The sequence below is a fragment of the Taudactylus pleione genome, unplaced genomic scaffold, assembly GCF_031769625.1.
Source record: "Taudactylus pleione unplaced genomic scaffold, aTauple2 ptg000018l, whole genome shotgun sequence".
NCBI lineage: Eukaryota > Metazoa > Chordata > Amphibia > Anura > Myobatrachidae > Taudactylus > Taudactylus pleione.
In genome coordinates this window covers 6,763,828-6,786,188 of record NW_028284420.1, presented here as the reverse complement: position 1 = coordinate 6,786,188, position 22,361 = coordinate 6,763,828, and the positions used below count along the sequence as shown (strand labels likewise).

The following is a 22,361-nucleotide window of genomic DNA, read 5'->3' as shown; positions in this document are numbered from 1 at the left end:
GTGACATAATTATTTATTTATTTATTACGAATTATTTATGTAACACACACATATTCTGCACACTACAGCACTTCACAGATGAGGCTCATTTTGATAGTTTGTGCCTTTTGGACCTCAAACCAAATTACTTGGACTTCTGGAGCTGGAATAGAACAGTTGGGTGATGAGAAAACACATTGGGGCTCATGCTTTAATCGACTGCTTAGCTTGCAGAGCTGGTCATATACGTAAGATACTTCTATCTTTAGAAGAGTAGCATATGCTCTGTTTACACATGGAGACAACAGTAGTATATGCGCCTGTATTACACCAGGAGACCTGCTTTCCCAGTGGTAGTAGTAACAGCTAGAAATACACACAACTACCAACTTCAGCTCCTGGGGCAAAAATGAAATTTGACACCCCTTAGCCCTTAATTGTAACCAAATTAACCTAAAATATGAATTCTCTGTGCCCTCTTCAGATTTATGCCTTGGACTCTCATACAGCCCTAATAATGGTCATATAAATGTAGTAGACAATATAGTACATGTCAGGGCAGTGTAATTAATTAATAACGTAAAAAGACATGTCAAAGATCAAAATGCATTGACAAAGTTAAAGTTTTTATGTTTAAATCAGTACACCTATTTTTTGTCTTCCCCCTCAAAAGATCAAAAAGAAATATGGTTTATTTTGTGGAGCAATTACTAATATCACTGTAATAATGCCAATAGATCACATTGCCTACACATTGTAGTATTAGTATAAGTTGGAGGAAGTCAGACACATTCAGACAATCAGAAGTGACACTGATTACCATTATCCTCAGTTACTATTTTGCACCCACAAGTGATCCGCCATATGCATCTGTATTGGGGTCAGCATGGTAAGCATGTTATACAAATACACTCATAATGTACTCTGACCATTGTCGAAGCTGAATAATTGGCTGAGACAAGTTCAGTTTAAAATTTAATCGCGACGACGCCATCTTGCGATTGGCCGCAAGACGCCATCTTGGAAATGAGATCGCAAGACGCCATTTTGCGAATGGTTGCCTAAGCGCCATTTTAGATAAACTCACATTTTAGTACATGTGGCGATGATACTATTAGCACCATGCAATTGCATTTGTCACCATTTCTCATACACACATTAATACGCACAATTGCGCTGTTAACTAGTCGCATATTAGCGAATGCATAGGACTTTGTATGAAACCGCTGTTTTATTAGATTTATGCGCACGCATCTGCCCCAAGTTAACTAGCGTCCTTATATCAAACCCTCAATACCCACACATTACATATTCACACATAAGGTTCAATAAGCTTTAAAGTGTATGATTTAAGTTGGTTCAGTTAGTTTAAATGCTGAGAAATAAAGAGATTTGATAACTAAGGTATTATACATGCTAAACAAGTCATGTTTGGTCTTGTACTGATGTGTATTCTTTTTACAGTATTCCGGTGTTATCGGTGGGAAGGTCGCATCATGCAAACTCGAGTTATGGATCATAGAACCTACAAGCAACAAAATGTATATTTCAGGAACAACTGTTAGGATGTTGCAGGGGGCGTGAAGAGAAAGATCCCCAGCTGTTAGAGGCAGGGAGAGTCTATTTGAACCAGCCTGTTAAATGTGCTGTAACAGATGCTTCTCCCCTGGGAACCAATTACATCAGCAACAAACTTCTCTATTGTCCTGTTTATTCTGGGGGGGTATAAATATGTGTGCAAAAATGCTGGTTCTTAGTCTTCGTGCTGAACGCTGTATGACTAGGGGTCTCTTGCTGATGCATATCTCTGGGTCCGGAACCGCTGTGTATGTATACTGTACTTGGGTCTGTATAATTTCCTTGTGCGCCTAAATTGTGTCTAGATCAATTGCGTGTAACTGTCTGAACTTTTACCTGAATAACACTTGTGCTTTGGAACCACAGATTCCACGTCTAAGTCTTTATTTATGGTATGACTGCGTACGCAAATTAGCGTCATCCTCAGAAGGTATAGGCAGGACATTAGAAGGTATAGGAAGGTGTGTATAGAGGTTCTGATCCAGTATTGTTAGTTGGGGGCTCGTAGTGAAGTCACTTACCTGCTCACACGGTATATACGGCCATCAATATTTCAGCAAAGGGTGGAGTGGCCACATGCAGGGTTTGCCTGCAACCGCTTTGTGCTGAAAGATCGCTATCCATCTCCGTGTGAATCAAGGAAGCTGACTAGAATCCAGGGACAAGAGAGGAAAAAGTTTGTTTTCCTCTGTTGATAGAACCTTACGTTTAAAGGGGTGTCGCAGTACTGAGTTCACGGCTAAGTCGCAGGTTTGCGCATAGCAAAGACGCACTTTTGTTTACGCAGTTAAAAAGCCATTATACGGTTATGTGGTAGTTGCATTACTGTGTATGCGACTTGTGGCACAATAGCGTATATGTACTTCCGGTTGTGCTGCCACGTGTTTGAACAAAGCCATTGAGGTTTACGTTTCTTTTCTATTACCAATATCTGGGTTAACGTGTATTTTTCTGCGCAGGAAAAAAGTGTGTAACAGTGAATATTTGTTGAACAAAGTTAAGGGTATCGTATGATCCTTAAGGGCTAGGTGCAAGGGTTAGTCTAGCCGCTCGGTAAGCAGCTTTACCGTTCTATACACAGTAGCAGGTGTACATGTTGTCTTTGTTGTAGAGAGGTGCGTGAGAGTAGCCGACATATAAACTCTCATAGGTGTGGAAGTTGCCTTACTAAATAATATCTGGGTGTGGAAGTTGCCTTTTTCAAATCTTATCCAGGTGTGTGGGCGCCGCCGACTTAAAACGTCCACAGGTAAGTGAAAGTGTCTTGATTGTTTTTCACCGGTTTAAATCTTTATTGAAAAGCGTAGGAGTTGTCTCAGAATGGGAGCCACGCAAACAGTAGAGATGTTAGGCAATGATGTGCTGCTAATGGAGGCATACCAAGTACGGTACTTATGCAATAAGGTATTGTGATTTATGGTTTAATATGGTTTAATATGATGAAGAAGAGTGTTAGACCATTTCCCAGAATTGGTAGTTTTGATAAAAATGTGTTAGACAATGTCCGGGATCACATCAGTTTGATGCGCTCCCGAGAGAAAAAGGTTAAATATTTTGAATGTTTAAAACTGTGGCAGCATGACCGGGATGCATGGCTTAACAATGTGCAAACGACGCAAACTAGCGTCATGAGCACATTGCCAGAAAATACATCCGCGATGCTGAATTGCAATACGGGCGAGCCGCAAAAAGGCACGCACGTGCGGCAAGGTAGCGTTGTGGAGAGTTCACGCTCACCTCCCCCACCTTATGTGGATGGAGGTGCAAGTACAGTTACCAAAAATACCCATAAAAATTTAACAAGCAACTTGTACCCTCTCTTCAGCAACTATAAAGGAAATGTTCATGATGCGGATGATGAGCCTATTGTAATGTCTGCCATTTCCCATGCTGTGCAGATGATAGATGCTGCATCACCACAATCACGAGTGGTGCCGCCATCTCCATCGGTAACAGCAAGGGAAGTGTTAGTGTCCTCTGCACCCATAGAGGAAGTTGTTCATACCATATGCAGCAGCAGCAGACTAAACCCCCAGCCAGGTAACCAGGTCAAAGGTAGCAGCGCTACTGGTCTGCATCCCATTCGGACAATAACTGTTCCAAATGGAAATGCAGACGCAAACGGTGTAGTGCCCACGAGGGAAGTAGTAATGCATTGTCCTTGGACAAGAGCAGAACTAAATTCCATCATAAATGATTTCCCCGATCCCAAAAAGGAATTAGCCAAATGTCAAAGATTTTTGAGAAATTTGGGTAGTTCACATGAACCCACTAATAAAGATTGGCGTGTGGTGTTAAGGGCCTGTCTGCCACGCAATACCGACGTGACAAAATTTATCACAGATTGTGTATTGGATGGTGACGTTCCCTTAACAGACCAAGTAAACCAAAGTAACATTTCCCGCATTGTAACTCAATTGGGTATATATTTTCCAGTAGTAGTTAACTGGAACAAAATTTTCACCATTAAACAGAAAGAGAGTGAAACTGCAGAAGATTATTGCGATCGGGCTCTGCAGGCTATCACCCAGTACACTGGGATAGAAGATATAAAAGATAGCACTCACCACAGGGAAATGATAGTTACGGTACTTGTGGACGGTCTGAAAGAGTATAAAAACTTGGGTTCAGACCTCACAGCCTGGCTGGTGGGGACTCACAATAGGGAATGGGTATGAAATACCGCCGGCCGCTTCCCGTCAGCGGCAGGCCGACATCAGCAGTTCCGAGCAGCGGAAGCCCGACAGCGCTGGAAATCCCGATCGTGGATAGATGAGTATCTACTAACCTAACCCCCCTAACCCTAACCCTCCTTAGGGGTGCCTAACCCTAACTTCCCCCCCAAGTGCCTAACCCTAACCACCCTCTTCCCCGCTGCCTAAACCTAAGTCCCCCGGGGGGGTGCCTAACCCTAGGTCCACCACAGGGGTGCCTAACCCTAACCCTCCCTCCCCCTAGCCTAACCCTAACCCTCCAGGGGGGTGCCTAACCCTAAGTCCCCCCCGGGAGCCCTAAACCTAACCCTCCCCCCCGCGGCTGACCAGTCGCGGCGCCCGGGATCACTACGATCGGGATGCCGGGCGCCGGTCTCCCGGCATCGGGGAAATGCGGGCGTCTACATCTAGATGCCCGGCATTTCACCCTTGCCGGGATATGACAGTCGGGAAGCCAGCTGCCGGTATTTAGGCAGTCGGCTTCCCGATTGCTTCCCCACAATAGATACCCTCATAGAAACAGCCATTGAACATGATAAAAACATCTCCAAAAAGAGAGAAGCCCAGAGCGAAAAAGTAATGGCTGTCAGTATACAAGCTCTGGAGGGAATGACGGTAACATCACAGCCAACAGACACACTTGCACTTGCACACACACTCACGTCTGAACAAGTATGTGCTCTCACTAACCCCACTCAACAACAAACACAACTCTATCCCACTAACCCAATGCAACCACAGGTCCCAGGCTATCCACCAACTTCTTATCCCCCACAATACCCTTATCCTCCCTATCCTTACCCATATCCACCACCTTTACCCTCTGGGCAAACCTCACAACAACATGTGTCTTCATCCGAAACACGAACATGTTTTAACTGTAAACAAACAGGACACTTAAGTAGAAACTGTACAGTAAAAGGAGTAGGGATCCCACATCAGGGAAGACCTAGATAGCCGCATAAGGGATATGCACAGAGGCCAGCAAATGTTCAGCAGGCACCAGCTCCAATTGTAGCCGTAAATGCTTTATTGGAGAATGGTAGCCAACGCTAGGGGTCAGGTCATACCTGTAGTCTACAGATGGTCAGGTTAACGGGAAGTACTATGGAAGAACCGGTCATGATGGTTGATGTAGCTGGTACTGAATATCCTTTTCTTGTAGACACAGGGGCGACCAGGTCGGTGATAAAATCTCCCATTAATTTGCAGGTGACCAACGAGACAGTACCAACAATGGTGTAACAGGTAAAGTGGAACATTATCCTTTAACAAAGTCCACAGAGGTTACTATTGGGCCGTTGCATACCAGGCATTCTTTTCTCCTCTCTGCTGCAGCTCCTACTAACCTACTGGGCAGAGACTTGTTATGTAAGATGGGATGTGTTATATATTGCACCCCTGATGGTGTATTTTTAGATATCCCAGAGAGAATGGTATACGAAGTGTGGGATATGTTAGACACTCCTCAAAGGATAATGTATCACTCTACAGTTTTAAATGAAACTCCATCACAGGTAGATGAAATGTTGTCCCTAATTCCAGATTGCCTTTGGATTAAAGATGGACAGGACACTGGATTAATGGCAAACGTAAGCCCAGTAATGGTAAATTTAAAAAACGGAAGGCAAGCTCCAAATATTCCCCGGTACCCACTAAAACAGGAGGTAGAATTAGGGGTTTTTCCAATAATTGAGCGATTATTACAACAGGGAATTTTAGTCCGTACAGCTAGTGAAGCCAACAGTCCCATCTTCCCGGTAAAGAAGAGTGGTGGGAGGGGTTATAGGCTGGTACAAGACCTTATAGGTGTTAATAAGGTAGTAGAGAGCCAATTCCCTGTAGTGCCGAATCCAGCTGTCATTTTGATGCAGATCCCACCAAATGCAACCCATTTCACTGTCATTGACCTCTGTTCTGCTTTCTTCTCTGTGCCTCTCCATCCTGACTGTCAGTATCTATTCACATTTACATACAGAGGTTTACAATACACATGGACACGATTACCCCAAGGTTTCATAGACAGCCCCAGTATCTTCTCCCAGGCATTGCACGACTGTTTACAATCTTTTCAACCTGCCAATGAATCTGTTCTAATTCAATATGTGGATGATTTATTGCTATGTTCTGACTCGTTTATGTCATGTTTGAATGATACTAAACTTTTGTTACTTCATCTCTCACAAACAGGACACAGGGTGGCTAAGGACAAACTACAGCCGTGCCAATCCAGAGTAAAATATTTGGGACACTGCCTAACCCAGGGGTTACGACACCTCACAACAGATAGAATCCAGGCCATACAAAACATGACACTGCTGCAGAATCAACAGCAAATTCGTACCTTCTTGGGAATGTGTGGATATTGTAGAATGTGGATACCAGGTTTTTCTATTTTGGCCTTACCTTTACAGGAATTAGTCTCTTCCTCAAAGCCCGATCATGTCATACACACAGAGGAATCAGAACAAGCTTTCCTTAATCTGAAGGATAGTCTGACAAGAGCTCCTGCATTGGGAATACCTGATTATGAAAAACCTTTTGATTTGTATTGTACGGAAGCTGATGGTTGTGCTGCAGGTGTCCTTACACAAAAACATGGTGATGCCAGTAGGCCGTAGCATACTACAGTGCCCAATTGGACACGGTAGCAAGATCACTCCCCAGCTGTTTGAGAAGTGTAGCAGCTACCGCTCTATTGGTGAGTAAAAGTGAGGACGTAGTATTAGGCCATGATATGATTGTCTACACTCCCCATGCTGTATCTGCTCTGTTGAACTCAGCTCAAACCAGACACATCTCCTAGGCTGGGTTCACCAAATGGGAACTAGCTCTAATCGCTCCTGCAAATATTACCGTTAAACGTTGCAGTACGCTGAGTCCAGCAACATACCTACCATATGTACAACATGATGTACAAAGGGTGGAAGGAGAGGAGTTGCTGGCGGGAGGTGAGTTCAGCAGACATAATGATACGCACGATTGTATGACATATCTGAATCAGACCTTTACTGCTAGACCTGACATACATGACACACCTTTAGAGAATGTGGATGTAACTTTTTATACGGATGGGAGTTGCCATTGACAAACAGACACAGGTGAATTATGTACACCATAGAAGCTAAACCTCTCGGTCCTCCTCACTCAGCCCAGGTGGCAGAATAGTAGCACTGACTAGAGCATGTGAACTGGCAGCAGGCAAATCTGCTAACATCTACACTGACTCGAGGTACGCGTTCGGGGTGGTGCACGATTTTGGGGCTCTATGGCGCCTGAGAAAGTTTATGACAGCAGCAGGCACACCAGTTGCACATTCCTGACACATAAAGCATCTTTTAGAAGCAATCCAATTGCCCAAAGCAGTGGCAGTAATTAAATGCAAAGCCCACACATGTGAGGATGACCCGGTGTCACTGGGCAACAACAGAGCTGATGAAGCTGCAAAATGGGCAGCAGGGTTAAAAAAATTTCTCCAACTGAAATATTTATGTAATTTCAAACTATTGATATGCTGAAGTTAATTGAGATGCAAAATTTGTGTTCAATTCAGGAAAAATCCATTTGGAAGTCCAAGGGATGTGGGCAAGAGTCCTCTGGGCTCTGGAGGGACGGACATGGTAAGCCAGTAGCCCCCAAGGCATATTACCCCAGCCTGGCTGAGGCAGCACACGGTCTGACTCATCTGGGTAAACAGGGTATGTGCAAGTTGGTGAGGGCATACTGGTGCGCACCAGGTTTTTCTTCACAAGCAGAGAAGATAGCAATGTCCTGTCTGACCTGCTTGAGAAAGAACATAGGGAAAGCGATCCCTACCGAACCGTCCCACATTCCACCGACTGATGGACCTTTCCAGGTGATACAAATTGATTTCATCCAATTACCACCCTGCAGGAACCTTATGTATTAGTGTGCACAGACGTATTTTCTAACTAGGTTGAGGCCTACCCAGCAGCCACTAATACTGCTGTGTTTACTGCCAAGAAAATAGTTCAGGAATTTATATGCAGGTATGGTATCCCTAAAATCATCGAGAGTGATAGGGGTACCCATTTCACAGGTGATGTTTTTCAAAATATGTGTAAGCTGATGGGTATTAATAGCCGACTTCACACCCCCTACCGACCCCAAGCCAGTGCAAAGGTAGAGAGGATGAACGGGACTATTGAAAATAAGCTAAGTAAAATCATGACTGAGACTGGACTAGGATGGCCAGAAGCGTTACCTTTGGTCCTACATAGCATAAGGACCACTCCTAGACCTCCTCTGAATCTGTCCCCATTTGAAATATTGTTCGGTAGACAACCTCATTTGATTATAAGTCCACAGGAAGATCTAAAGGGTAACAACGAGATAACTGTGAAGTATCTTATATCAATGAGTAAGCAGTTAAAGCAACAGCAGCAGAAACTGAAATTGTTGTCTAATGATATGCCTGAAACGAACTGTCATGATGTTGAACCAGGAGAATATGTAATGATCAGAAATTTCTTGCGTTCAGGTTGTTTGACTGATCGGTAGGAAGGTCCGTACCAGGTGCTACTGACAAGTACTACATCTTTGAAGGTGGCCGAGAGAGATACCTGGGTCCATTCCACTCACTGCAAAAAGGTCAATCAACCGGTGGAAAAACAAGTTGGAGACAAAGCTGATAGCGTGGACCTGTCGCTCGTGAGCTTGTTCCGGGAGGATTGAAAAAGTCGTAGTAAGATACCTGAACTGAGAGAAATTTGCAGGTCTTGTTGTGACAATGGACGGGCCTGCTGTGTTCATTTTCATATTCTCTTTTAGAGTGTTCACCATCCTGGTCAGTCCGGGGATATCCAGTGTCTGTGATGGGGGACCGATTGAGGAAACGGGAGCTGATGGCTGTGCTGATGGAGTGGAATCAGGAGGAGTGCAATACCAATCAGGGGAGTGTCTGACCAATCTTAGTACTGTTATTGTTAAGAGAGCTGTCATACCGGATACTCGGGGAAGGTGTGGAGGTTTATCGTCTGAAGATTCCTGTATTTGTGAGCTTTGTGGGTTCCTAGTTGATGAGAACTGTATCCAACGGTGCCAACCTAAATATAATCCTTACTGGGGTGGGTACCCTCTAGAGGATTATCATAGCATGGTAGGCAAAGTGTTAAATTAAACCGATTGCTGGGTGTGTTCACATGTGCCACAGGGACAGCATAATGTAGGGTTGGTGCCATTTCCGCTGAATATCACGGAAATTTTAGAATTGCAAAAAGGGAAAACATTGGATGGAAAATTCCTCTCATCCAAACCACCTCATTTCAAACTCCATCAATTCCAAGTAGATAGATCACTGTTGTGTCTAAACATAACCAACCCCAATAAACCTGGGAATTGGGAAGTGACGGGGAATAATCAGATGATGACCTTCTCACAAAGAGCTGATAATGAGTCCATAAACCATGACCTGCTGCGCTCCATTAAGTCTGGTGGGAAACATTTTAGGTATCGGTATACATTGAGTTTCACCAAAGAAATTATTGGTAAGGTGCCAAATGGTTATTGTGCTGAAATAATACAGCCAGAAACTTGCATGTACCAGATGGAAGAACCAGAAATAGGATTGTTTGCAAGGCAAATGTGCTTAATGATAATGATGCATACCATTCCTTATGTTCTCCCTGATAATGTATATTTTATATGTGGAAGAAAAGCGTATAAATGGCTGTCCCCGAGTTCCCAAGGTTTGTGTTACCTGGGAAGAGTAGTCCCAGAAGTTATGACTCTCACACATGTTGAAATGCTGGGTATACATAAAAACACACCATCACCATATCTTCACACACAATATGAACACAGAGGCAAAAGAAATATGATACCTGGTGATATACATAAAGCCACTCAGTTAATCAGTGAGACAACTGGCTTTCAAGTTCTGGTCGCATTGTACCCCACCAGGATTGCTCGGGGTACATTAAATTTTAGATATATCCAGGAACTTGCTAAATTAACAGATAATATCACTGAGATGTACGATTACACATTCAGGTATACAGGGAGAGAATTGCAAGCTTACAAGAAAGAACTGGTGCAACACAGACTAGTGTTGAATTATTTAACTGCTGTTACTGGAGGGTATTGCGTAACATTAGCCACCCAATTTGGAGTAAAATGTTGCACCTATGTCACCAATGATACCAGCGACCCTAAGGATGTGATAGACCGGAAGATGGATGAAATTCTGCAGCTAAAGTGGGAATTTCGCAAGAACCATAACGCTTCAGTGGCTGAAGTAGAGGAGAAGATAGAAGGATGGGTTTCATGGCTGAACCCAGTGAAATGTTTCTCAGGTCTAGGGGAATGGGTCCAGGAAGTGATCGCCAGCGTAGGCAAATTCTTAATCCTTATAGTGATTGTCATCATAATAATTGGCATATGCGTCCGGTGTGTTCCTATTGTGTTGAAGTGTGGAAAATGTAAAAACAGAGTGAAATGAAAGAATGAAACTATGATGGTGGTCAGTAATGACAATATGTATACCGAGGTAAATATAGAACTGCATTATAACCCTGAACTAGGACATACAATCGTTTGATGTATTATATTTAGACATGCATAGAATGTATTATTGAAATGTTATTCATAGAACACCTCAGATAATGTAAAGTCTCAATTCCCCTTCAAGACTGCTTTTATAAGACTGGTGCATACCCACACCATTCACATGATCTTCCAAGATCTGCGGTGTCCGTATAATAGTAGTTTTATGTCCCCGCCCAGAGACACATTATTGATGGATTAAGAACCACCTTGTGCCATCCCATAATAACACCAAATAATATGTAAATGTAAGCCTAAATAAAATTCTAATAGCAGATTGTGATAGCATGTTGTTTGCTATCAAAGGGTGGACTGTCGAAGCTGAATAATTGGCTGAGACAAGTTCAGTTTAAAATTTAATCGCGACGACGCCATCTTGCGACTGGCCGCAAGACGCCATCTTGGAAATGAGATCGCAAGATGCCATTTTGCGAATGGCCGCCTAAGCGCCATTTTAGATAAACTCACACTTTAGTACATGTGGCAATATTACTATTAGCATCATGTGATTGCATCTTACACCATTTCTCATACACACATTAATATGCACAATAGCGCTGTTAACTAGTCGCATATTAGCGAATGCATAAGATTCTGTTTGAAAACGCCAAATATTAGCTTCATGCACACGCATCTGCCCCAAGTTAACTAGCGTCCTTATATCAAACCCTCAATACCCACACATTACATATTCACACATAAGGTTCAATAAGCTTTAAAGTGTATGATTTAAGTTGGTTCAGTTAGTTTAAATGCTGAGAAATAAAGAGATTTGATAACTAAGGTATTATACATGCTAAACAAGTCGTGTTTGGTCTTGTACTGATGCGTATTCTTTTTACAGTATTCCGGTGTTATTGGTGGGAAGGTCGCATCATGCAAACTCGAGTTATGGATCACAGAATCTACAAGCAACAAAATGTATATTTCAGGAACAACTGTTAGGATGTTGCAGGGGGCGTGAAGAGAAAGATCCCCAGCTGTTAGAGGCAGGGAGAGTCTATTTGAACCAGCCTGTTAAATGTGCTGTAACAGATGCTTCTCCCCTGGGAACCAATGACAACAGCAACAAACGTCCCTATTGTCCTGTTTATTTTGTGGGGGTATTAATATGTGTGCACAAACGCTGGTTCTTAGTCTTCGTGCTGAATGCTGTATGACTAGGGGTCTCTTGCTGATGCATATCTCCGGGTCCGGAAGCGCTGTGTATGTATACTGTACTTGGGTCTGTATAATTTCCTTTTGCGCCTAAATTGTGTCTAGATCAATTGCGTGTAACTGTCTGAACTTTTACCTGAATAACACTTGTGCTTTGGAACCACAGATTCCACGTCTAAGTCTTTATTTATGGTATGACTGCGTATGCAAATTAGCGTCATCCTCAGAAGGTATAGGCAGGATATTAGAAGGTATAGGCAGGACATTAGAAGGTATAGGAAGGTGTGTATAGAGGTTCTGATCCAGTATCGTTACCATGCTTACATGTCCCCTCCAACTCTTGTCCTGTCCCCCTTAGTGCAATGGGTTGGAAGCGCAAAATCAGCCTGATTTAGAGGTGAACGCAGTTGTATTCGCAAGAAACACAACTGTGATTTTGGACGCAGCAAAGTTGGAAAAATATGACTTGGCTGACTTCGACATCTCACATCCACCGCTTACAAAAAGAGGAAACATTGGTCACACATCTGTCACACATTGAACATCTGAGCAACTGTATGCTGTCTCAGAATGTCTGTCTCACCTAATACGTGGGGACCTCTGTAGCTGCATATGAATTTGCAGAGGCTCGGTAGGGCACGTCCAGAAACAGGTCCTGATGCACCTAAATTTTTTGTAGCCACTCTCCATTACTTCCCACAAATGCTGACTACCTGTCACTCACTTTGCGAATAAATCCACACTCTGTCCGCCGTCTCGTGAGGCTTTGGCGCATGCGCAGTAGCAAAAAATGACTCCACTACATCCGACATCGACATTGCGTGCATCCCAGAATCAGGCCCTATGCTGGCATAACTGTGGATGCATAACAAGCTTTGGTGCTCATGCAAAGTAAAAAAAAAAAAAAGCGCAAGGATGACAAACGTATCAGGTTTATTTTGGAAAGTCTAAATATGTTATAAAAAATGCTGTTAATGTAAAAATGTTGTTCAATTATAAAGGCGCACGTTTAGGCAATTTTTTTGTTTTGTTAAATATCTCTTACCTCGTTGGCATCAATGCCATTATTGACAGACCAGGTTGTCTGGAAGTACTCTAACATACGTTGTTTAAGCTGCTGAGGCAGGCGATGAACACGGATAAAATCCTTGAGGTCCTTCATACGTGTATGGTACAGGGAGCGGCGGGAGTACATCCGTTGGATGATGGCTGTTACATTACCAAAAACGACAGCATGCATCAGGGCTGCAAGAGTAAGACAGGTAATTAATAGGTGCTATAACTCATAACAACCAAATAGTAGTTACTGTAGCTTTAGTCTAGTGTAACTCTGTAAATAAGTTTTTGAGTACCTTTCCTTGTCTAACGTTGTAATTAGCTGGAAGATTTGCACTAAATCAGAGCAACCACTTTCTTTTATTGTAACATAACATACACTAGCCAAATAAAACTGATTGATTTTTGTTTTAGTGCCAGTATTGAAACTAAATGCAAAGTATTAATGTTCCCAACAGAGAAACTGAGGATTAATTTCTTATACTGACTTTACATATGGTAAGGTAGCTGAACTCTATATAAGCCTAATGTTACATAAATGGCAGGTCTTAGAGCTGATAGGAGATTTCTTAGTTGCTTTTTAAGTTCAAATAGTTAATCGACAGTTTTAGTGGGAGCCAGTCAACCTATTGTAACAAAGAAGGGTGGGGGTTATAGAGAGGAAGGTCAGGTACACTTACTTCCTATTTTCTTCAGGATTCCCTGCCCACCCTTCCTTTTTTTGTTATTGTTGTATGTCATGTTGTGATTGGTGTCTTATTCATCTTCAAATGTAATTAGACATTTGCAAGGTTAGTTGAGCAGAAAGGCATTGCTTCTCAGGGGCTAATGGGGGCACAGAGCAGCATTACTGGGGACAACGGACAGGTTAGTATAAAGAGCTAATGGTTGCAGGGTGTGCGGTGTGGGCCCCCCTGGACCCACCCTGCACCCATTATAGATACGCCCCCTGGCTGGGGAGCACCTTCCCTTTCGCTGGGCGAGTTGTCTCAGTGTTAGACTGGAGAGGGGAGTGTAATGCTGGGTACACACTGGCAGATACATTGGCTGATCAATTGATCGGCCAATATATCGTGTGTGCATCGGCCAGTGTGTACCAATGATATGTCTGTGATCGACGTCGCTCACAGACATATCGTGTCGGCAGTGCTGCACAGCCGATGCCAAATATATATGCAGATATGTTAGGGCATCATGCTGTGTGTACGGACGGTCAGCCAACCACCCGTACACTTGCCAGATAACAGATGATGGTTGTTCAGTGTGTATGAACAACCGTCATCTGCAGATATATCTGTTAGGTGTGTAGGGACAGTAAATTCATCCTTTTACAATGTAAACCAGTGCTGTTTAGGCAACTCCCATCATTAATTCCATCTCCTATATGTTTCTATTACAGTATAGCTTGTTTCAGCCTTATATAGGTCTCACATTAATCATGAGTGTAAGGGGACATCTTGGATCTCTATTATAATTGTGTATTTTGTGTTTTTTAAGGTTTTTATTACAGTGTGCAAAGTAAAACTTAAAATAGATTACTCCCCAGTATATTTCTTACTTCCTGTAGGAGTCCCTAGTACCACTAAACATTTAAAGAAGCGAATCCACCATCTCATCACTGGCACATGCTGCATTGCAGCAGTGTGTAAGAACCATAACCCACCTGCAATTCACTAGATGATTACAGAACTCAGTGACCTTTTTCACCAGGGTATGGGATCCATTGATTATATTATTATTATTGTTATTATTATTATTATTATTATTATTATTATTATTGTTATTTGTAGTAGTAGTACCCCTTTGTTTGAAGTCTTTATACTTTTTTTTTTTACCATAGTGAGTATAGGTTTTAACGTCCACATGCTTGTTTTTGGCTCTTCGGCCTACACCATGTTTTCTGTTGGATACTGCTCATGACCGGTCCCTTCTAACTTCCTTTTGCCACCTCCCCCTCCCACCTTCCTGAAAATCCTTCTCTCTACACACTCCCCAATCTCCCCATTTTAGACCTACAAGTTGGTACTAATAAGTAACTATGTGACAGGCTGACATCCATTATATGTTGACAGCTTAGATGTATACACTTGTTTCATGATTTATACAAATGCTTATACCAAAAATGTAACAATGTTGAAATTGAGAGTGCTACCGCATTGCATTGAAAGAGAGTATAGCATGATGCTACCTCTGAGAATGTGGAAGAATCAAGTCATTTTGTGAGAAAAAGGCTATGGGCCTGAGTCAGAGATTCTGATGCACCTAAGGGTGCATATCCACCACACGATATAAATGGACGTCCAATCGTTCATTAATCGTGCAGTGAATATGCCAGCAACGACCAGTGTTGTGCGTTCCAGCTAGTCATTGTCAGCATCTGTCATCGCCTCAACCAACCAACCAACCTGATGATATCGTCAGGTTGTGCATGTTTGGGGATGAGGAGGGTGTTTGCACTGAACGACATATCATTCAGTGTGGGCACAATATCCACTGCACAGTATATTGAACAATTGAACAATAAAGATGTCATTATCGTTTAGTCGTGTAATGGATATGTGGCTTAAGTCCACATTGAGTGCTGTATTCAGTGATGGACACATCTATGCGATCCCACCTCCACGTCCATCCACCTCCAACCCCATTTGATTTTATCCTAACTAATTAATCTAACTTTAACAATCTCCTGTTTTTGAACTCTGTATGTGCATGATTTGTGCACGTCATCACAAACATTATCTCTGCACATTTATAAATGAGACCCAGACTGCTGGGTTCCTCTTGTATATTTCCCTGAGACTTTGATAGTCAGTTATAACAATCTACTGTTACAAGCATGGAAGCACATGCATTTTATATTGGCTATTATCCTCTGATCAACTATTTCACAAAACAATTATTGAGAAAGGGGGCAACCAGGTACTGACACTCACTTGACTCTTCAGGCTACCAATCCAATTTTATGCCACAGTCCAGCTTCATCTACCCAAGGGATAATAAAGATCAGATAGGTTGAAAATAAGGGACCTGGGGAGGGGTTTGCAAGCCTTGCCTTCACACAGGGCGCAGGGGTCTTAGGGTGGCACCATCACTGCCCCATGCATCTGACTAATATGGTTCCTGGAACGGCACCCTACTCTGAGCATGCACCCTGCAGTGCGTAGAGCCACTTAGAGTGTTCGGGCAGCTCTCTACTTTCTCATGCCAGTGGCCCCGACCCATTGGGTGACGCGGTCCTGTCACAGGACAGCAATGAGCCCTGCTCCGACGCTGGTTGAAAATTATTTAAATTAATGAATCTTAGCACAACATTAGGTCTCGGGAGCTCTTCTTCCCTTAGGGCAATTCCTTTCCCAATGTATCCTCTCCCAGCCATGATAACAAGTCCGTATGGATAAATTCTTATATTAAACTAGGTTATTACTTGAATGTTAAATGACCATACATAAGATATCCTGGACTGGGACAGCCATCCAGACCAGATACACATTCCGCACATACCTCCTATCAGCATAGTGCAAATGGAGAAGATCTTCTCAGCATCAGTATTGGCACAAACATTGCCAAATCCCACACTGGTAAGGCTGCTGAGCGTAAAGTAGAGGGATGCTATATAAGCACTACGAATAGAGGGTCCACCAATTGAATTATTTATGTAGGGCACTTCAAGCCGTTTGCCAAGTTCATGAAGCCAACCTGTAAAAAAGGTTAAAGACTTAAAATTGTGTATGTGTTGCTACAATAATAACTTGTTGCTACAGAATTCAATATATCCAGTACAAAAGAACAGTTTTGACAAATATTCTTATCAAGACTTTTCAATGTTTATGATGAACAATGTATTGCAGATATGCTTAGTTCTGATATGTTCCTCAGATATGTGCAAAACATACAGTATGAATGTTGACATGATACGCATAAACTTTCATGAATGTATTTACAACATAGAATGTAAGCTCTTACGAGCAGGGCCCTCTACCCTCTTGTGCTTCTCCCTACTTCACTTTCATCTACTTCTTACTCCCCACTAGGGTACCTAACACTTGGTTGCTTATGCCCTGCTGCTTATATGGGTGTAATGCTTGCTAATGTAGCAATGTATATTATCCCTGTCCTTGTCCTGTATTGTATGGTATTGTACTGTAAGTCACTGGTCATCTATTTGTTTATCTACTATGTAAGGTGCTGCGGAACACTTGTGGCGCCATATAAAAAAATGCTAATAATAATAATAATAATAATAATAATAATAACATAGGTGCATCACATTTTGGTCTGAGCCTTGCTTGCTGTGGAAGTCACTAATTACTATGATGACCACTCAGTGCAGAATCTCCATGCACCATTGTAATCATGCTAGTATAAGGAATGTCATACAATTTAAAGACACTGCTACAACACAAAAATAACTAACACATTTCCTTACCATTTTCATCAGATTTAGTTAAGTTTTACAGTACTGATCATTTTTATTTATGTGTCATGATCTTGCATGGACTTCTCTTTTTAAATGAATTGTTGTTCTTTACTTACATGACAAATAATACTGTAGGTTTTCTTACCAATGTCCCAGGTGACGGGGTCATTGCTCTCCATCTCCTTGCGTCCAATTACATACCAAACACAGGCCATCCAGTGAGCCAGGAGGGCAAACATGGACATTAGTAAGGTTAAGACCATTGCACTGTACTGAGAATACCGATCCAGCTTCTGCAACAACCTCAGGAGCCTCAACAACCGAATGGTCTTCAGCAGATGAACTAGAGATGTCTTCCAAGTTTTATGATTGTTTGAAGAAAGAGACAGTGTCAACATACAGGCTACAAAGTCTATCACTCTGTAACTCTTAACATTCTCTTAATAAGTCTCTTTACAACCACATATATACAGTCTCTTTAGCGGTCACTCATAAACTATGGTGAATTGCTGGTTCCATAATAGATTTCTACTTTCTGCTTGTAAGCATTTCCTCTCATAGCTCAACTAGTTCTTGTTATAAACTGACATTGCGTGGTTATTTCTCACAGAGAAGCTCATATTAGAGAAACAACAATATGTTGTGATATTTGCATCTTACCACTGTGACATTGAATGCATAGAGAAGATCAAAGGGCAAAGCAGCAATGAGGTCCACAAAGAACCAGGTGGCGAGGTAGTGGATGCAGATAGAGCGGGGGTCATACACCACTTGTCCGGACTGACTGACATAGGTTGTGCGGAAATTCAATATTATATCTGCAAAAATAGAGTTGAACAAAAGAGTTTTGCTGTAATTTTTTTCAGTCCTGACCTCTAACAGGTTTACACTATATTGTGTGTTAGGGCCAGGAATCAGTAAATAGCACAGAGAGAGACCATTTGTATATGTAATAACAGCAGGTTATTACATGTGTCAGCATAGATATTTCTGTATTTTTGTTTTTATAATGTACAAATTTGTCATGCTCGTAGCAGCTATCAAGAAGACCTCTCTGATGACCTATCCTATCTCAAGCCACTTCACTTATCTAGATGTCTTATTAATTCATCATATAGGGTTAGGGTTAGATTAGGGTCAGGGTTGCTTTTAGGCTAAAATAGTACTGTCAACATTCTGGCTAACAACATTCAGAAAATTATGACATTATGCAAGTGTTGACATTTTGGATGTAGACATGTCAACATTCTGCACATGTAGGCATGATGGTGCCGACATAATGATTGTCTGCATTCTGCATGTTGACATATCATTCTTAACTGCTTTCACGAGCAGGTCAACATTATCTATCACAGTTTTCTAGAACCCTTATATAATGTATCAACCATTTAGGGCAAAACAATTATAAAGAAACTACTTGAATGATCCTATCTCCAGGATTATGTTGGGTAATGTGGGAAAGCAGAAGATGCTTGAAGATGAGCAGGAGCTCACAGTTGTCATAGCTGAAAGTCTTTTCCTTTATCAGACATTACAATTGGCAGGGTGGGAAGGGTATATTAAATATAACACCTGGCAGGATGTCAGACATTCCTATCCAATCAGGTGACATGTTTAATACATAGCTCAGATGCAGATTCAATCTCCTGCTAAGTCCCAGTCTACAGAAGTGAAAAGCACCAGCTCTGCTTTCCCTCCATTAGTGCTGAGCTAAGACAGATTGTGTCATAACTGTTCATAGTTCTTAATTATTAAAAATAGGAAGTCATTATAAGGTGGACAACTCCTTTAAAAAGAGGGTTGGGACCATCACCACAATGTGTTGCCAATTTTGCATTACCTCTGTTGCTGTATTTTTTTTATTGTAATAGCTGATATCAGAATATAATTCTATAATCTACTTTATATTGTATACTTTCCACTTTGAATTGTCTCCCTGTGGTACCTGATAAGAAGGCTGTGTGGTCCTCTACTTACTTGCTTACCTAAAATAAACAGCATTTCTACAGCAATGTCACTGACAATTGTGCTTCGCGCTGCAGAGACGCTGTCATCATGGCCTGTGAAGCAGACATTGTAAGGAACGGTGACAGCCACGTAAAAGGTGGCTAAGAGGATAAGCCAGTCCCAGAGGGCCTTGAAGATGCTGTAATGAAGAAGGATGAAGCAAGGTTTCTGGACAGATGCTACTTTGTACTCGGGGAGGGAAGGCTTGTTATCTAAGAGGTTCTGGTGACAGAAAAGAAGAGAAAGATGGTGGTCAGAGCAATCTCAAATGAAAATGTTCTTGTTTCACAATAAAATCTCTACAACTAAAGGAGAATGTCAACTGAATAGTGAGTGTTAGTGCTCAACTGGCTTTAAAACGCCCTTTAGCAACCTGTAGTTTGGCAGATATAGTGGAACTATAAGTCCCAGCATGCTGAAACTTGTAGTTACACAAGAGCTGCAGACCTACAAACTGCCTAAGACTACTTTAGCTTAAAGATTTATTTACGCTGAGAATGTAAAGCTAAATGTAAAGAATTCTAACAAACTAGTGCTGGGAAAGCACTTACATGGAAATTCCTTATATAGCATTTAAAACAATGTCAAATGCATCCTTATCGCTGCTGATATATACACTTAAACACTACTTTCTACTTCATTGCTGCCATGAATAATATATATATAGTGGTATCTGGTCGACTTTTCGACATTCAGAATGTTGACACCAGAATGTCAACAGTTTCAGAATGTCGTCAGTCAGAATTTCGACATGGTTATTAGTTCGACAATCAATATGTAGACATGCATGGTTAAAATATCGACACAATTTTTTTGGTTGATTTTTAAGGTTAGGTTTAGGGTTAGACTTAAGTTTAAGTTTAGGGCTTTTGGTTAGGGTTAGTCTAAAATATCCAAAATGCCATATATCGACATTTTGGTGTTGACATGTTAAATGTTGACATTCTGCATTTGTTGACATTTTAACCATGTTGACCTAAATACATATTGAATGTCGACCTAATGACCATGTCAATCTTCTGGCTGTTGACATTCAGAACATGTAGACAGTCTGAATGTTGACCTTCTGAATATCGACAAGTCATACCACACTCCATATAACACATCCTAAAAAAGTCAGAGACCGTCTGTAAATAAACTTCTTGGAAATTAATTTTGGTCAGTAGTATATATATATAGACATGCCTGCCACACGCCCCACGCTATGGCCTATCTCTATTCACAGCCATAATTGTAATGATGCTTGCTGACTGTCCCGAAATAGTTGATGATACCCAATCTCTTTGAAGCCAAGTCAGCCAGAGAAGTGACGGGCAAAGCCAATGTTTTGTGTATTACGTCTTGCCCACCAAACGGCGATGACGTAATTCATATCAACCTGCTGCGGTGGGTGAGGTGTTATGGCACATGTCACATCATTCATTCCTGCCCTTTCCTGACATTACTGACCTACCATCCCAATCTCCAGGAGGTGAGGTCTAAGAAGGATGGCAAATATCATTATAATATTTGGATGGAAGTGCTGGCAATGTGGGTAATATAGTTATAGCATCACAGTGAGCACTTGGTCTTACAAATGAGGATTGGCATGTCTAGATGGGTGAGGTTTGATTTAGTCCTGCAATTAATGCATTAAGAGGTGGAAAATCATTGCATACATTGGGCCTTATGCTGAGTTGGATGAATGCTGGTATGTGTAACGTATCCTGTATGTTCTGCATTGTGCATCCTCTGGAAATGGACAGTGCAGTCATACACATTTCAGTCGCATCTCCACTTGTGACTGAGGAGGAGTAACCAGGGGTATTTTAAGAGAGGAGGGGGCCCGTGTGCAGCCTCCGTTTGGGCCCTCTCCCCTCTTTCAGCGCACTGAGCACTGTAGACTCTCGCTTCACGCCAGAATCTACTGCGCATCTCCAGGAAAATGATGCCCGCACCTATTTTCTCGTGGAAATCTTTTCTGCGCATGCACAGATCACTGCCGCCATTTTCCCAGTGAATTTTTGCTGCTCTGCGGAGAGGTAAGTATAGTCTTAACTATGGGTGCAGGGTGTGCAGTGTGGGCCCCCCTGCACCGCACACCTTGCACCCATTGTAAAGACACATATGGCCGTAAATTGGCTGTAACAAGATGTTATCACATAGGCAAAGTTAATAGAGGGTGTGTTGTCTGAATTGCAGGCTATGCAGAATTAAAAGGAAATATGTCTGCTTCCAGCATGTCATTCACACCAAGTATAGGCAGTGTGGGAGCAATTATGGCCGATTTACATTCAACTCAGTATTAGGCCTGTTGTCTGTTTGGCTAAATGTTTTCTATGCTACATTTGCCATATGTTACATGATGGCCTTTCTTTTATTGGTAACCAACCCCCTGAGGTTACAGGAGAAGCCAGTCCACTCCATACATACATACATACATACATGTAGTTAAACAATTGCTGGGGAGCCAGAAGTTGGGATTCTTTCACTTTATAAACTACTTTGCTTGAGATTTACACTGTAACAAAATGCCTGTCAGGTACTTTGTTAGTAACTTTTGAAACCAATCTAAATTATGGTGTTTTGTTTTATGGATATATATTTTCTAAATCAAATAATAGTCTGCTCTTTGTGTGGGCTGTAAGAACATACATGAGTGTAAGGGGTGAGCGGTTTTAGAAGTGAGTTTTAGAAGAGATGTTGCCTATAGCAAATAATCAGATTCTACTTAACATTTAACTAGCACCTTCCAGAAGATAATAGCTATCCAATACGCATCCGTCCGTCCATCAGGGCGCATGCACTGTGCGTCACGGATGCATGCGCAGATTTAAAACATTGAGCACTTGCGTGACGTCCAATGTTCTAAATCTATACACTCTGAATCAGGCCCTGAACCACAGTTT

The 22,361-nt window shown here is 42.0% G+C and overlaps 1 protein-coding gene across 1 annotated transcript in view; it reads right to left on the bottom strand.

Moving 5' to 3' along the window:
- KCNH4 (potassium voltage-gated channel subfamily H member 4) overlaps nucleotides 1-22,361 on the bottom strand; it is a 198,530-nt gene that overhangs the window by 30,086 nt on the left and 146,083 nt on the right. Inside the window, exons 5-9 of the mRNA XM_088442465.1 lie at nucleotides 19,452-19,695; nucleotides 18,127-18,284; nucleotides 17,612-17,819; nucleotides 16,551-16,745; nucleotides 13,039-13,238 (exon numbers count right to left, since the gene is read on the bottom strand). Coding sequence (XP_088298591.1) covers nucleotides 13,039-13,238; nucleotides 16,551-16,745; nucleotides 17,612-17,819; nucleotides 18,127-18,284; nucleotides 19,452-19,695 — 1,005 coding nt within the window. The remainder of the gene's footprint in view (nucleotides 1-13,038; nucleotides 13,239-16,550; nucleotides 16,746-17,611; nucleotides 17,820-18,126; nucleotides 18,285-19,451; nucleotides 19,696-22,361) is intronic.